General features: G+C 42.5%; 1 protein-coding gene across 1 annotated transcript in view; it reads right to left on the reverse strand.

The window, feature by feature from the left end:
* MICU2 (mitochondrial calcium uptake 2) overlaps positions 1–13,893 on the reverse strand; it is a 68,017-nt gene that overhangs the window by 24,718 nt on the left and 29,406 nt on the right. Inside the window, exons 2-4 of the mRNA XM_081860559.1 lie at positions 11,890–12,037; positions 3,985–4,016; positions 3,798–3,873 (exon numbers count right to left, since the gene is read on the reverse strand). Of these exons, the coding sequence (XP_081716685.1) occupies positions 3,798–3,873; positions 3,985–4,016; positions 11,890–12,037 (256 nt within the window). The remainder of the gene's footprint in view (positions 1–3,797; positions 3,874–3,984; positions 4,017–11,889; positions 12,038–13,893) is intronic.

A 13,893-nucleotide genomic window follows, 5' to 3' on the forward strand; every position in this document is an offset into this window, starting at 1 on the left:
AATCTGAAGTATCCCTCCTGTCCTGTAAGAGCACTTTGAGGATTTAAAAAATTTTTTTTTTAGAGTGGCCTCATATAAGTAACTTAAAAAAAATAATCAGGCTACTTTTAACATGCGAGCCAAATACCATCCTGCATAATGGAAGAACCTGTTAAAAGCAGATGTTTTAACTCCACTATCTACAGGGAAGCCATTTCTCTAATTTACATTTAGCAAATTGGTAGGCAAACAGCCTTCCTTATGACTTGTGCGTACAAAATATTCACGCTTACTGCGCTCTGCCAGCAACTAATTTGTAACTGAATTTAGAAAGGTAGCGTTCTACAAACTTGCAGTGTGCTGTGTCTGTCTCAGCGCCAGCACTGTCCAGAAGCAGGAAGAATCAAAGTGGCTACTCATCTATGTCAGATTACGGGGAATATTAAAATGTTATGTCTGCATGGTGGAAACAACTTTTCTCTATGTTGCTCCAACGATAACCATGTAGTGTTTCCAGATCCACCACTTCTGGCTGATAGCTAGGGTCTTTCTCCAGCCCTCTAGGGAACCTGGCTCCTAGTTGTGGGTCTCTCAACATTACACAAGTGCTGTGGGATGAACCCAAGGAAGAGCGCCTCTCATGGTGGTTCTGCAATGTTCAAAGCGCATCTCTTACTCTATTGCTTTTAATTTGAGTTTCCTGATTTTTCCTTACAATTTTGTCATAGCTGGGCGAGGCAACTGAATACAGTCAGTTCCATTTCATAGGATTGGAATGGAAGCAAAAGGCAATAGGAATTTTGGCCGTTGAACCTGTGCCTCAAGTGAAATATAGCACTCCTCAGGGCCATGTTGTGGTTAGATTCTGCCTGTACCTGTATTGGATTTGAAATGGTTTTATATATGCAGTTGTTTTGATTGTTTCATATATGTTTTAATTGTTGCTGTTTTTATTGTTAAATTGCTTCAATATGTTTCAGAGGAAGAGATTCAGAAATGGAAATAATAAACAAATAAGCCTCAGAGTAACCACTTGTAAAACTTGGGTTCAAATGCTCCAGCGAGTGGTTAAAGACAACTACCTCCCCCACATGGAGCAGGTGCTATGTTGTAACCTTATAGCCAGTTTCCACATGGCTCCCAACCTTTTGAATTCATTTCCTTTAAATGAAATAAATACTGTTTTACACTTCAAAGTGTGGGTTCTCTTGCTATTTACAGTTTGAAAGTACAACACTGCAATAGGCTATTTTCAGAAACGTTGTGCAAATAATTCTTTTTCTAAACCTACTTAAGGATTTGTTTGGGTTTTTTTGAAAGTCACAAGATATTTTACATTTTTTCTGTCCGTGGTTGATCCTATTATTGTCAACATACATCTGGCTGACTCGAAGCACATTTTTACTGTGGACTCAATTTCATAATAGTTCATCACAGCTTTTACTTAGCTGTTCCATAGACCTGCCAGAGAATTCTATCCAATGTTAAACGGAATTCCTTTCTGGAATGTGCTTTATTTCAAAAGAGCAAACATAATTTATTTTGTTCAAAGATTATAAAGGTGCAATCATAGAAAAGAATCATGTATCCATGTGATCAGAATTAAAAATTACAGAACTTTAACACAGTGAGATGGTGATGATGCAGCACACATGAACCAAACTTTTTAATTTGAGTGTAATTATTTTCTAACTTCTAACAAAGAGGGCTAAAAATTGTGACGTTTATACTTGCAATTATCAAAAATTTTAGATACACACAAAACACAAAATTAACAGTAAATGATAAAATGGGGAGTTACAGACATTCCACTAGGAGGCATAATTGTCTTCAACTAAAATCCAATGAATGTTCATGCTCTTGATAAGGTATTGGTATGGGGTAAACTGTGGATTCCCAGCTTCTTCTAGATGCTTAGAAATAAAGATTCCCCACTTTGAAAAATCCATAATGTTTTAAGAGTGAAGCCTCAGAATTAGAGAACAGTGAAGTGGCTTAGTGAGGAGGTGGGAGGAGGAGCCCAAATCCATTCAAAAAGTGCTGAATAAATAAACTACGCTTGTAGGTGATTCCATGCAATATCTCTACCTTTCAAATAAGCAGCTCAATAAAGTGGAATATCATCGCCGTAACTGAAGATAACCAAGGATCCTACAGAAATGTTAAGCCTGTATAAAGATCACACACAAGTCTTAAGAACATGTAAGCTGGAATTAGAAGAGCTATGGACATAAACAATTGTTCTCCCTGCTTGTGTCCATGTAGTAACAGGACATGCTATCTTTCTCTAAAGGGGCCCTAATTCCTAGCTTTCGGTTTTCCTTCAGATCAAACAACATAGGATCAAGGGCATGTGTATGTTTCATTTTTTGTGTGCAAGCTGTTATGTACCTTCTTCTCAATACAGGGTACATTCCGTCTGTGCTGTTTGGGTTGGTTTGGTAGATCCCTAGACAGATGCTCTGTTGATGATATGGATCATCTCCTGCTATTAGTGGAACTGAGGATCCATCCACCCTCTCGACCACTTGTCCCTAGCCCTTTTCTGGTGGAATTTCACAACCTTCTCTGGGTGACAGCTATCCTTTGCATATAAAAGTAATGTATGCAAGCCACACTTTAGTCACTGACCATGGGATGTCAAATCAAAGGCACCCAAGTCACTTGGAGCACATTGCCATGCAGATCTTTGTAGTGCCACTGTATTCTGCTCTGGTCAGACCTCACCTGGAGTACTGTGTCCAGTTCTGGGCACCACAGTTCAAGGACACTGACAAACTGGAACGTGTCCAGAGGAGGGCAACCAAAATGGTCAAAGGCCTGGAAACGATGCCTTATGAGGAACAGCTAAGGGAGCTGGGCATGTTTAGCCTGGAGAAGAGGAGGTTAAGCGGTGATATGATAGCCATGTTCAAATATATAAAAGGATGTCACATAGAGGAGGGAGAAAGGTTGTTTTCTGCTGCTCCAGAGAAGTGGACACGGAGCAATGGATCCAAACTACAAGAAAGAAGATTCCACCTAAACATTAGGAAGAACTTCCTGACAGTAAGAGCTGTTCGACAGTGGAATTTGCTGCCAAGGAGTGTAGTGGAGTCTCCATCTTTGGAGGTCTTTAAGCAGAGGCTTGACAACCATATGTCAGGAGCAGTGGCGTAGCGTGGGTTGTCAGCACCCGGGGCAAGGCAAGTAATTTGCGCCCCCTAACCCATGGATTTGCGCCCCCTAACCCGTGGATTTGTGCCCCCTAACCCTAACCCCCAGATGTTGCGCCTGGCCCCCCCTGCACCCCCCACGCTACGCCACTGGTCAGGAGTGCTCTGATGGTGTTTCCTGCTTGGCAGGGGGCTGGACTCGATGGCCCTTGTGGTCTCTTCCAACTCTATGATTCTATGATCTTCTCTAGTACCAGCTAGTCAATGCATGGAGCAGAGCTCAATTTAATGATACCCCAATGTAAATGTAGCCCAGGGACCCCTAACGGATCACATGGTTTCTCATACTGTAGTACACTTCAAAAATGATTTTTAGAATTATTGCTCTCCAACATCCTGGTTTCCTTAAAAAAACATGAACCATAGACTTTCAAGTCTCACTGCTTGCTAACCAGAGTTCTTTGGGGTAATCTAATGAATTTGTAAATATGCCTCCCTTTCCTAAATTTACGTTCCCAATCTTACAAACAGCTACAATACCTAAAGAAATAATTTATTTCAGCCTGCACAGATCAATAAGAATTTCCAGACCCTGAGAATTCTTCTTTAAAAATGAACAGTGTTCCCTTATAAACAAATTCCACTAATGACTTAAGCCATTACCTTTATCTCCGAGGTCTCTAAAAAAAGTTGGTCCTGGTTTAGTCTTTGCAACATTTCCTAGAGTCGATTCTACCTCCTTTGAACAAACAAAATAAATACCAAGTTAGTCGTGAAACAGGAATCCATTAAAACAAGTAGCAGAAAGAACAAGTGTTCTCTTGAAAAACAGCAGGAGCACTTTGCTTACCTTTTTTGTCAGTTTCTTGGCTAAAGTTTTACCTGTAAAAGAAAAAAAAATCACTCAATCATCTGCAAGTCAAAACTTTGATCAAGTTCTGTGGCATTTCTTCAGATTCTTTTATGGGGAGAATGGAAGTAATATGAAACAGAACCAAACTGCCAACTTCAAAATATTCTAATTCCCACAATGCTCAGGAAAGCACAGTGTTCAAAACTAATAGGAACAGCCTGTTCAAATGTTCCTTAAATACAAACAAAAATAAAATAAAATAAAACTTTTAGGTATTTCATATCCTTTTTATTAACTTAACTTTCTACTTTATTGCATCACCTGTTGTGCATAGAACCAGGATAACAAAAAGCAGTCATCATGGGGCAACAAAAGACTTATCATTGCAGGTTACAGTAAAAGACCATCACTGCAAACAGTGGTTGTCTTTGGGGGCAGCAGGACCAAATGGCAATGATGTGGCAAGCCATGACCCCCATGCTTTGTTTTTATACCCTCCCCTTCCTTAGGCATGATGGGACGCTCCTCTCTCCTCCTTCACTGCTGCAGTAGTGCCAATGCAATGAGTGAGAACTAGGTAAATTATGTGAGATGGAGGCTTAAATACTGACATGCTTGGTTTGTCTTTCATGAATGGGAAGTTGGAAAGCCCCTCTGCCTTCTGCAACCTGGTGCCTTCCAGATGTGCTGCACTACATCTCCTAGCCTCCATGACCTTTGGCCATGGAGATACATTTGGAAATCTTCTTCTTCTTTCTTCTTTGGCAATCACTTGTAGCTGAGTAAGATTGTCTTGCATGAACATGATCTTAACAGTGAATCCATAAGTGACTGTGGAGGCCAATTCTGTATCTGCACATCCTTCCACAGTGGGGACATAAGTTTCTGGGTAGGAGTTGATCACGGTGAGGGTTTACCAAATGTGCCTTCCTCTTAGCACATTTCTCTCTTTCGTCCTGAGTTCAAGTGTCTTCAAAGTCCATGACACCTTTGGTAAAGGCTGTTCTCCAATTGGAGCGCTCACAGGCCAGTGTTTCCCAGTTGTCAGTGTTTCTACTACATTTTTAAAGATTTGCCTTGAGAGAGTCTTTAAACCTCTTTAAGTATTTCACTTTCCATTCTTAAGTTGGGAATAGAGTAGTTGCTCTAGAAGACAATAATTAGGCAGCCGAACAACATGATGTTGATGAGATTAGTGAGTACTGCAGAGTTATATTCCCTGCCCACTCCCAAACTCAGCTCTTAATGGGGTAAGGGGAGGGGGGTAAGTTTCTCGAACATGGTCCTATATACCACAACAGTCCCCAAACATAGCACACCCTCCCCCACAACAAATATTTTTATTTTTATTTTTGTTTATAAAATTTGTATACCGCCCTATATCTGTAGATCTTAGGGCAGTTCACAACATAAAATTACAATATAAAAAACACAAAATGCATAAGAAAAACAAGAACAGAAACAAACCAATAACCCCCCCCCCCAGCACATTTAAAAGGGCATGAGATATCAATCAGCCAGAGGCCTGGTTAAAGAGAAACATTTTCGCCTGGTGCCTAAAGGTGTACAGTGGTACCTCGGTTCTCAAACGTCTCAGTTGACTAATGTTTTGGAACCCTAATGCCAAAAACCTGGAAGTAAATGCTTTTGAACGCACCTCAGAAGTCGAATGGCTTTTGCTGTGTGATTTTAAATTTTCACAATTGAATTTGCAGACAGCCCTTTGTGCCTTGGTTTTCTAATGTTTCAAAACTCGAATGGTTTTCCGGAACGGATTACGTTCGAGAACCGAGGTACCACTATTTAATGAAGACACGAGCCAAACTTCCCCGGGGAGAGAATTTCACTAATGGGGAGCCACTGCAGAGGCCCATTCTCATGTTCTGGATCTCTCATGGAGGAGGCACACAAAGAAGCACCTAAGATGATGGTTGTGGGGTCCAGGTCGGTTCGTATGGAGAGAAACACTCCCTGTGATATAGCAGTCCTGAGCCGTTTAATGCTTTATAGCTCAAAACCAGCACTTTGAATCAAGCACTTATTCACATAGAGAGGAAAAAGGTGTGCACAGGTACAGCAAGGGGAGGAGGCAAAGCCAGCTCCCCTGTGACCACAGCCGTGAAGATACCTCAGTCCTATATGCACAGCCCTAACTTGGGTTGTGTATCTTGTTCACAACAGAGCAGGGATGGGGAAGTCCTGGCTTATGGGCCAAATGCATCCCCCGAGATTATCTCCAGGGCACCACTCTCTCTCACTGCCGCTTGCTCTCCTCCAATGCTTTTGCCTGGCTGGAACCTGTTGTTGAACAGTGACAAAGGCTCTTTCTTGCCAGGATCACAGAACTGCAGAGCTGGAAGGGACCCTGAGGATCATCTAGCCGAAGTGCAGTGCAGGAATATGCGGCTGCCCCATATGGGAATTGAACCTGTGCCCTTGGTGTGGTCAGCACCATGCTCTAACCAACTGAGCTATCTAGCGATGTGGGAGATTTGTAGAACCTTCTGGCTCGTGTGTGGCAGGAATGTTGCATCTGCTGCTCTGATCACTTTTGCAGACGGCCCTGCCCACCCCTGGCATGAAGGTCCTGGAAGATTGCTTGTGAGGGAATATGCCCCACCCTTGCACTAGGAAGTATGATGCAGTGTTGGGAGAGTTGGGCAGAATGTGATCTTAACCAGGCTGCTATCAATATTCACAAGACTGTCGAGAATAATGCAGCCCAACGTGAAGCCCTCTGTTCTGATTCAACATGCCTTCTGGATACACTTACATTAGAACACCCATGAGCACATTTACAACTCAGCTGGGCTTCAACCCTTCAGTTGCTTTAATGGTGTCCAGGGTCCTGTAAGTTCAGGAACAACACAGGAGGGGAGCAACTTGACTCTGAACACTGGAATGATTTCAGGGAAAAGGTACTAGACAATAAGAGGCAGAATCAGTTACACAAAAGATTATGGGTGCTAGAAAAACCCAATAAAACAGCTGGATATGTGAGATTTATGGACATGTGACAGAGGAGAAAAATGTTAAGTCTTGAAGCAAGAGATTTCAGCAGCGAGTTATAAATATTACTACTCCAAAGCAGTGCCACTGATTCAGTGAGACTGCTATAGAATAAATGCATTTTAAAACTTCAGCCTGTTTAACAAGGCATTTTTTTCAGGTGGGGAGAAAGGAGGAAAGAAAAAGTTCTTCCACTGTGTCTTTTCCACAGTATTCCTAGTTCCTGAATGCAAAGGGTATGTGAAAGCTATCTGGCGCGACACTTTATTGCAGCATTCCATTACACAGTAGAAGTACTGGGAATCAATTTATAATCTTGGAATGCATCTGGGGGTTGACACCAAGTAGGTTCGGCGAAAGACTCAACTTTTCTACAATTTTATCATCTTCACTCTGAGTACGTTTACTCATGCAAACCGAAGGCCGAGTTTCATCATCTTATTTACCGCAATAAAATGTAACCTTCAACGCTCTAAAATACAGTGTTGCTCCCCCCCCTCTTTTAATTGTTATGTGCATGAAAGAATGGAAACTACTTCAAGCCTCAGATCTTCCAAGCCTGCGATGGAATTTTGGCTCAGGAAATAAAACTGAATGTTTTTCAAAACATCCCCACCTTTCTTGGAGATTCCATTATATGGTTCTTAAACAGAAGAACGATGAAGCACCAACCAGGTACAGGTACATTTTGTTACGGGCAAAGGGCCATTTCCGGCCTTAAACATAAAGGTACACATACAAGCAAAAATGATTTTCCACAGGTCAAGAGAGTAAGTGTTAGCTGACAATTGCACCCACGTCAAGAGTAAAAAATTCAGCTTTATACTGCTGTAGGTAGTTGTGGTCTCTTGCCATATAAATTTTAACAATGGACTTTTCTGCCATCTATCATCTCCCCGCACTAATGTTCCAAATTAAACCTGACATCAGTGCTGAATTAGTAGTATTATAATGGTGATGGATTAAACTAGTGTACTTTTGCGTAGAGCTTACACACATTATTTCCATGCAGCTAAAAAGAGCTTACAAGTGACAAAGAATGCTTAGAAGAAGAAAAACCTTTTGTACAATGGGAATCCTCATCCAACTATTAGTGATGAAGTCAGAATGCCAAATGAGAAGAGGAAGGTGTTAATTCTTTCCCTGAATTTTTCCGTAACTTAAAGTTTTCTTTACCTATTATTTAGGTAGGGCAACACCAGGCAAATTAGAACTATAAATCCCACTTGCATGCATTTTCCACTTGCATTCCCCAGTGGCTGGAAGCAGCTCCACAGTATTTTAGGCAGGAGTCCTTTACCATATAGGAATTGAGATTGGGACCTTTTGCATGCACAGCACATGGTGTGGAAGACGTGTCGCTTTATTTCTCTCTCTCCCCCACATGTGCCTCAAAGTAGTTTTACTTTTATCCTGCCATTTATTCTGCTTTTCTCCTTTCACAATTTGTACACAGCCCCACCCCCCAAAACCAGCCAGGCACTTTTCATCCTCTTCTTCCTCTTGTAACAGGTTTTCCTCTTTGCGGCCTCCTCCTCCACATTCCCAGTCTTTATCATTATTATCACCACCACCACCACCAAATACAGTGGTACCTTGGTTCTCAAACACCTTGGTACTCAAACAACTTGGAACCCAAACACTGCAAACCCAGTGTTCCAGTTTGCGAACTTTCATCAGAAGCTGAATATGTTCTGTTTTGAGTGTTACGCTTCCAATTTGAGTTCCACACTTTCATTTTGAGTGTTACGCTGAGGTCTGTCTATTTATTTTGCGCTTTTGTTTTTGCGGCTCTCTCTTTTTGTTTTTGTGACTGTGTGGAACCCAGTTCAATTACTCAACGGTTGATTGTGTGACTGCAGTACAGTGGAACCTCGGGTTACAGACGCTTCAGGTTACAGACTCCGCTAACCCAGAAATAGTACCTTGGGTTAAGAACTTTGCTTCAGGATGAGAACAGAAATCACACGGCGGCAGCGGGAGGCCCCATTAGCTAAAGTGGTACCTCAGGTTAAGAACAGCTTCAGGTTAAGAACGGACCTCCAGAACGAATTAAGTTCTTAACCCGAGGTACCACTGTACATGGTTTATTGCTTTCATTTTATGGATCAAAGGTCTCGTTAGATAGTAAAATTCATGTTAAATTGCTGTTTTAGGGGTTGTTTTTAAAGTCTGGAACGGATTAATCCATTTTGCATTACTTTCTTTTGGAAAGTATTCCTTGGTTTTGGAATGCTTTGTTTTTGGAATGGACTTCCAGAACGGATTAAGTTTGAGAACCGATGTACCACTGTAGTAACCTTTTCACAGAATCCCAGGATCTTCTTCCAGTTTTCTTCAATGCCCTCTCTGGCCCTTTCCCCTCAGAGGAGATAGGAGAGGCTTTTTGACTTGGGACGATACCAGGTAGGAAGGAGGACTGGGGTGTTGGGTTGTGAGTATTTATGTGAAGTGGTGGGGCAGACAGTGCAGCAGTTGCTCCAGGAGCTTATCTTTCCCTCTTCCTCAGCCCATCCATCCATTATACTTCCTTTCCCCCCAAAGATTTTTATTAAAGTTTTCACAATGCAATAAAACAATATCTAAAACAAATGGAATTAAAAAGACAAGAAAAAGAGAGGAGAGAGGGGGGAAAAACAAGAAAAGAGAAAAAGAAAAAGAGAAGGAGAAGGAGAAGGAGAAGGAGAAGAAAGGAACAGAGAGACAGGAAACATTAAAATAGTAGCAATAATAATAGCAACAACACAAAATTATATGTATGTATGTAGTCCTCTATTTAAAATTTTAAACGATGATGCTGTCAAGGTGCTACACTCAATATGCCAGCAAATTTGGAAAACTCAGCAGTGGCCAGAGGATTGGAGAAGATCAGTCTACATCCCAATCCCAAAGAAGGGCAGTGCCAAAGAATGCGCCAACCACTGCACAATTGCACTCATTTCACACGCTAGCAAGGTTATGCTTAAAATTCTACAAGGCATGCTTAAGCAGTATGTGGACCGAGAACTCCCAGTAGTGCAAGCTGGATTTCGAAGGGGCAGAGGAACCAGAGACCAAATTGCAAACATGCGCTGGATTATGGAGAAAGCTAGAGAGTTCCAGAAAGACATCTACTTCTGCTTCATTGACTATGCAAAAGCCTTTGACTGTGTCGATCACAGCAAACTATGGCAAGTTCTTAAAGAAATGGGAGTGCCTGATCACCTCATCTGTCTCCTGAGAAATCTCTATGTGGGACAAGAAGCTACAGTTAGAACTGGATATGGAACAACTGATTGGTTCAAAATTGGGAAAGGAGTACGGCAAGGCTGTATATTGTCTCCTTGCTTATTTAACTTATATGCAGAATTCATCATGCGAAAGGCTGGGCTGGATGAATCCCAAGCCGGAATTAAGATCACCAGAAGAAATATCAACAACCTCAGATATGCAGATGACACAACCTTGATGGCAGAAAGTGAGGAGGAATTAAAGAACCTTTTAATGAGGGTGAAAGAGGAGAGCGCAAAATATGGTCTGAAGCTCAACATCAAAAAAACAAAGATCATGGCCACTGGTCCCATCACCTCCTGGCAAATAGAAGGGGAAGAAATGGAGGCAGTGAAAGATTTTACTTTTTGGGGCTCCATGATCACTGCAGATGGTGACAGCAGTCATGAAATTAAAAAACGCCTGCTCCTTGGGAGAAAGGCGATGGCAAACCTAGACAGCATCTTAAAAAGCAGAGACATCACCTTGTCAACAAAGGTCCGTATAGTTAAAGCTATGGTTTTCCCAGTAGTCATGTATGGAAGTGAGAGCTGGACCATCAAGAAGGCTGATCGCCGAAGAATTGATGCTTTTGAATTATGGTGCTGGAGGAGACTCTTGAGAGTCCCATGGACTGCAAGAAGATCAAACGTATCCATTCTTAAGGAAATCAGCCCTGAGTGCTCACTGGAAGGACAGATCGTGAAGTTGAGGCTCCAATACTTTGGCCACCTCATGAGAAGAGAAGACTCCCTGGAAAAGACCCTGATGTTGGGAAAGATGGAGGGCACAAGAAGAAGGGGACGACAGAGGACGAGATGGTTGGATAGTGTTTGCGAAGCTACAAACATGAGCCTGACCAAACTGCGGGAGGCCATGGAAGACAGGAGTGCCTGGCGTGCTCTGGTCCATGGGGTCACGAAGAGTCGGACACGACTAAACAATTAAACAATTAAACAACAAAGCCCTCTATCAAAACTATACCCTGTGCTTTTTTCTGGGAGTATGCAGCGGTACGCACCCCCCGAAACATTTTGTGAATCTTTGTACTTTTGTCCATTTACTATATTTATTTTTCCCAATTTGAATGAGAGTACCCCTAAACATTTTTTTAGCAAAAAAGCACTGGCTATACTTTAATCTTCAATCCACATTACAAAGAAGTGAGTCTTCCCAATTCTCACCTGGGAGAGCTTCCCCCTTCCTCAGCCTCACCCTTTATACCTTGTATTCTTTCTCACCCTTCACTCGCACTTGGTTGGTCACTGTCAGTTTCATCTCTTTCCTGTTGTCCCCACAACATTGCATGGTTCAACCTCAACCCTGCACTTCTCTCTAGTTAATTCCCTCTCCAATGTGTACCCATGTTCTGAGCCCGCTGGGAGCTGCTGTAATTGGTTCAATCAATAGGCTGTATCACAGCCATGCAATGGGGTACAGTGCCGAGGGCTGCCCAAAAGAGGGCTGAGGCCTACTGGCAATCTCCAGTCCCCATGCTGGAAATACCCTGGGCTAAGTGATTCTGCAAAGAGATTACCTGTTTTGAAAAAACTGAAGCCTCACAATAAGAATAACAACTCACAAATTAACAGTCATTAAACAGCAAAGTTGAAACAAACAAACAAAAACCCTCCAGAAACTTACGTCCGGATTTGTCAAACATCACTGAAAACAGGAAGTCCCTTGGAGTCATGTAATATTCGCCTTCGTATTCCAAGGAAGCAAACTGCATAAAACGTTGCTTTCGGATGGACAGCTTTTCCGCCATCTCTTCATCGACATTATCCTCCTTCTGAAATAGAGGGAGAAAGTAGCACACAGTTAAACTTCCAGACTCTCGCAAACAGCAGCCATGAGTTAGCGAATGAAGTTTAAAGCTCTTTTGTCAAGCAGCCTTCCTCCCCATTTTGCAGCAGCAACTCATTTTTGAAACCGAGGGGACTTTCCACAGCAGTTTGCAAAACTGTGTGTGGACCCAGTTCAAATCCCAAATCCAACTGAGGGCCTGAGTTTTCCTGCCCCAGTTTTAAGATATGTGAAGTTAAAAACCAGCAATATACAATCATCTGTCAGGGCTGAGGGCCAAGAACTATACACCACATTACATTTGCATCTCTAACACAAAAGACCAGAGTTGTTAATATGTAAAATGTTTTTATCCTCTTGGGTGTATTTGAAAATATGGTATAAATATTCTGTTGCAGGAAGTCATTTGCCTCAGTTTGTGAATATCAATCATCTAGCCCATGGGTCGGCAAACTAAGGCACGCGGGCTGGATCAGGCCCAACTGCCTTCTGGATTTGGCCTGTGGACGGTCCGGGAATCATCGCGTGGATCGCCAGAATGCGCGTTCTTTCCCTCTCCCTGTCTCTCCCTCACACGGGGCCGGCGCCTCCTCCCTCCCTCCTCCTGGCTTCTCCCCACCCTGCCTAGAGGAGGAAGGGGGCTGGGCTTTGTTGGTGCCAGCAGCAGCAGCACTCGAGCGGCCGCCATTTTAAGCAGCCCCTCTCCAGAGCCCTTTTGCGCGCCACTCATCATCGCTCCACCGCCGCCAACAGCCCCTGCTGCTCGCAGGACACAGGTAAGCATGCACCGGGACTCGTGGTGCTCTTGCATCATCCCCCCCCCCCGAAAAAATATAGTCTGGCCCCCCACAAGGTCTGAGGGACAGTGGAGTAGCCCCCTGCTGAAAAAAAAATGCTGATCCCTGATCTAGCCATATATTTGGGACTTGTGATTATGAATTTTGCTTCCTAAACAGGATTTTATGAATGTTGCTTTAGTTATCAGGTAAAAAACCAATACTTGCAAGTTATTAAACTTCAGAATATCATATTGCAATACAGGAATCTCAACTAAATTATCCACAACAGATGACCATCCAACCTCTGCTTAATAACCTCCAGTGAAGGACAGTCCACAACCTTTTGAGTCCCTTCTACTGTCGAACAGCTCTTACTATCAGAAAGGTCTTCCTGGTGTTTTGATCTAGTCTCCAATAGATTACCTTCTCCCCATTTTTCCTTGTCTAAAGTTAGAAGCTGAAAATGACAATGGGGTGGCAAAGTCCTTCGTCTTTGTCTTGTCCTCACCCTCCCCATGTTAATTTTTGTGTGTGCCACCCTCCCTCTCTCAACTCTGTCCTAAAACAAAGGTAAAATACGAAAACCTCTCTCAACTTCAACTTCAATCTCCCCAATGGCTACGAGTTCCATTCTTCTATGCCACTTACAATGGCCAAACAGTTGGTACCTGGAAGTCATGCCACACAGCAACATGAAAATAAATCAACAGTTTAGTTGATTCTTGTGTGACATTTACAAATTTTGCAGAGGTGGAAGTTTAGTGCAACCTGCATAAGCATCTTATGCCAAGCTTTTTAAAACCAAATCTATTTTTTTGCACATATCGCTTAAGAACAGATGGGGTTTTTTAAAATGAAAAATCCCAATTATTCACTAGCAAAGCAATGCTTCCAAGAAAATATACTTCCAGTGAAGTGTGCATAAGATTGCAGTCCACGCCACTTTCTGCTTTCTGCTCAGAAACTGAAGCAGTAATAATAATAATAATAATAAAAACTGCCCTCAACACCAAGGAGCTGCTTGCAGCCTGAAGAGCTTTGAAATCTTCTGGCTAGTGGTTAT

This window comes from Podarcis erhardii (assembly GCF_964252035.2).
Source record: "Podarcis erhardii genome assembly, chromosome: 4".
In the NCBI taxonomy this organism is placed as follows: Eukaryota; Metazoa; Chordata; class Lepidosauria; order Squamata; family Lacertidae; genus Podarcis; species Podarcis erhardii.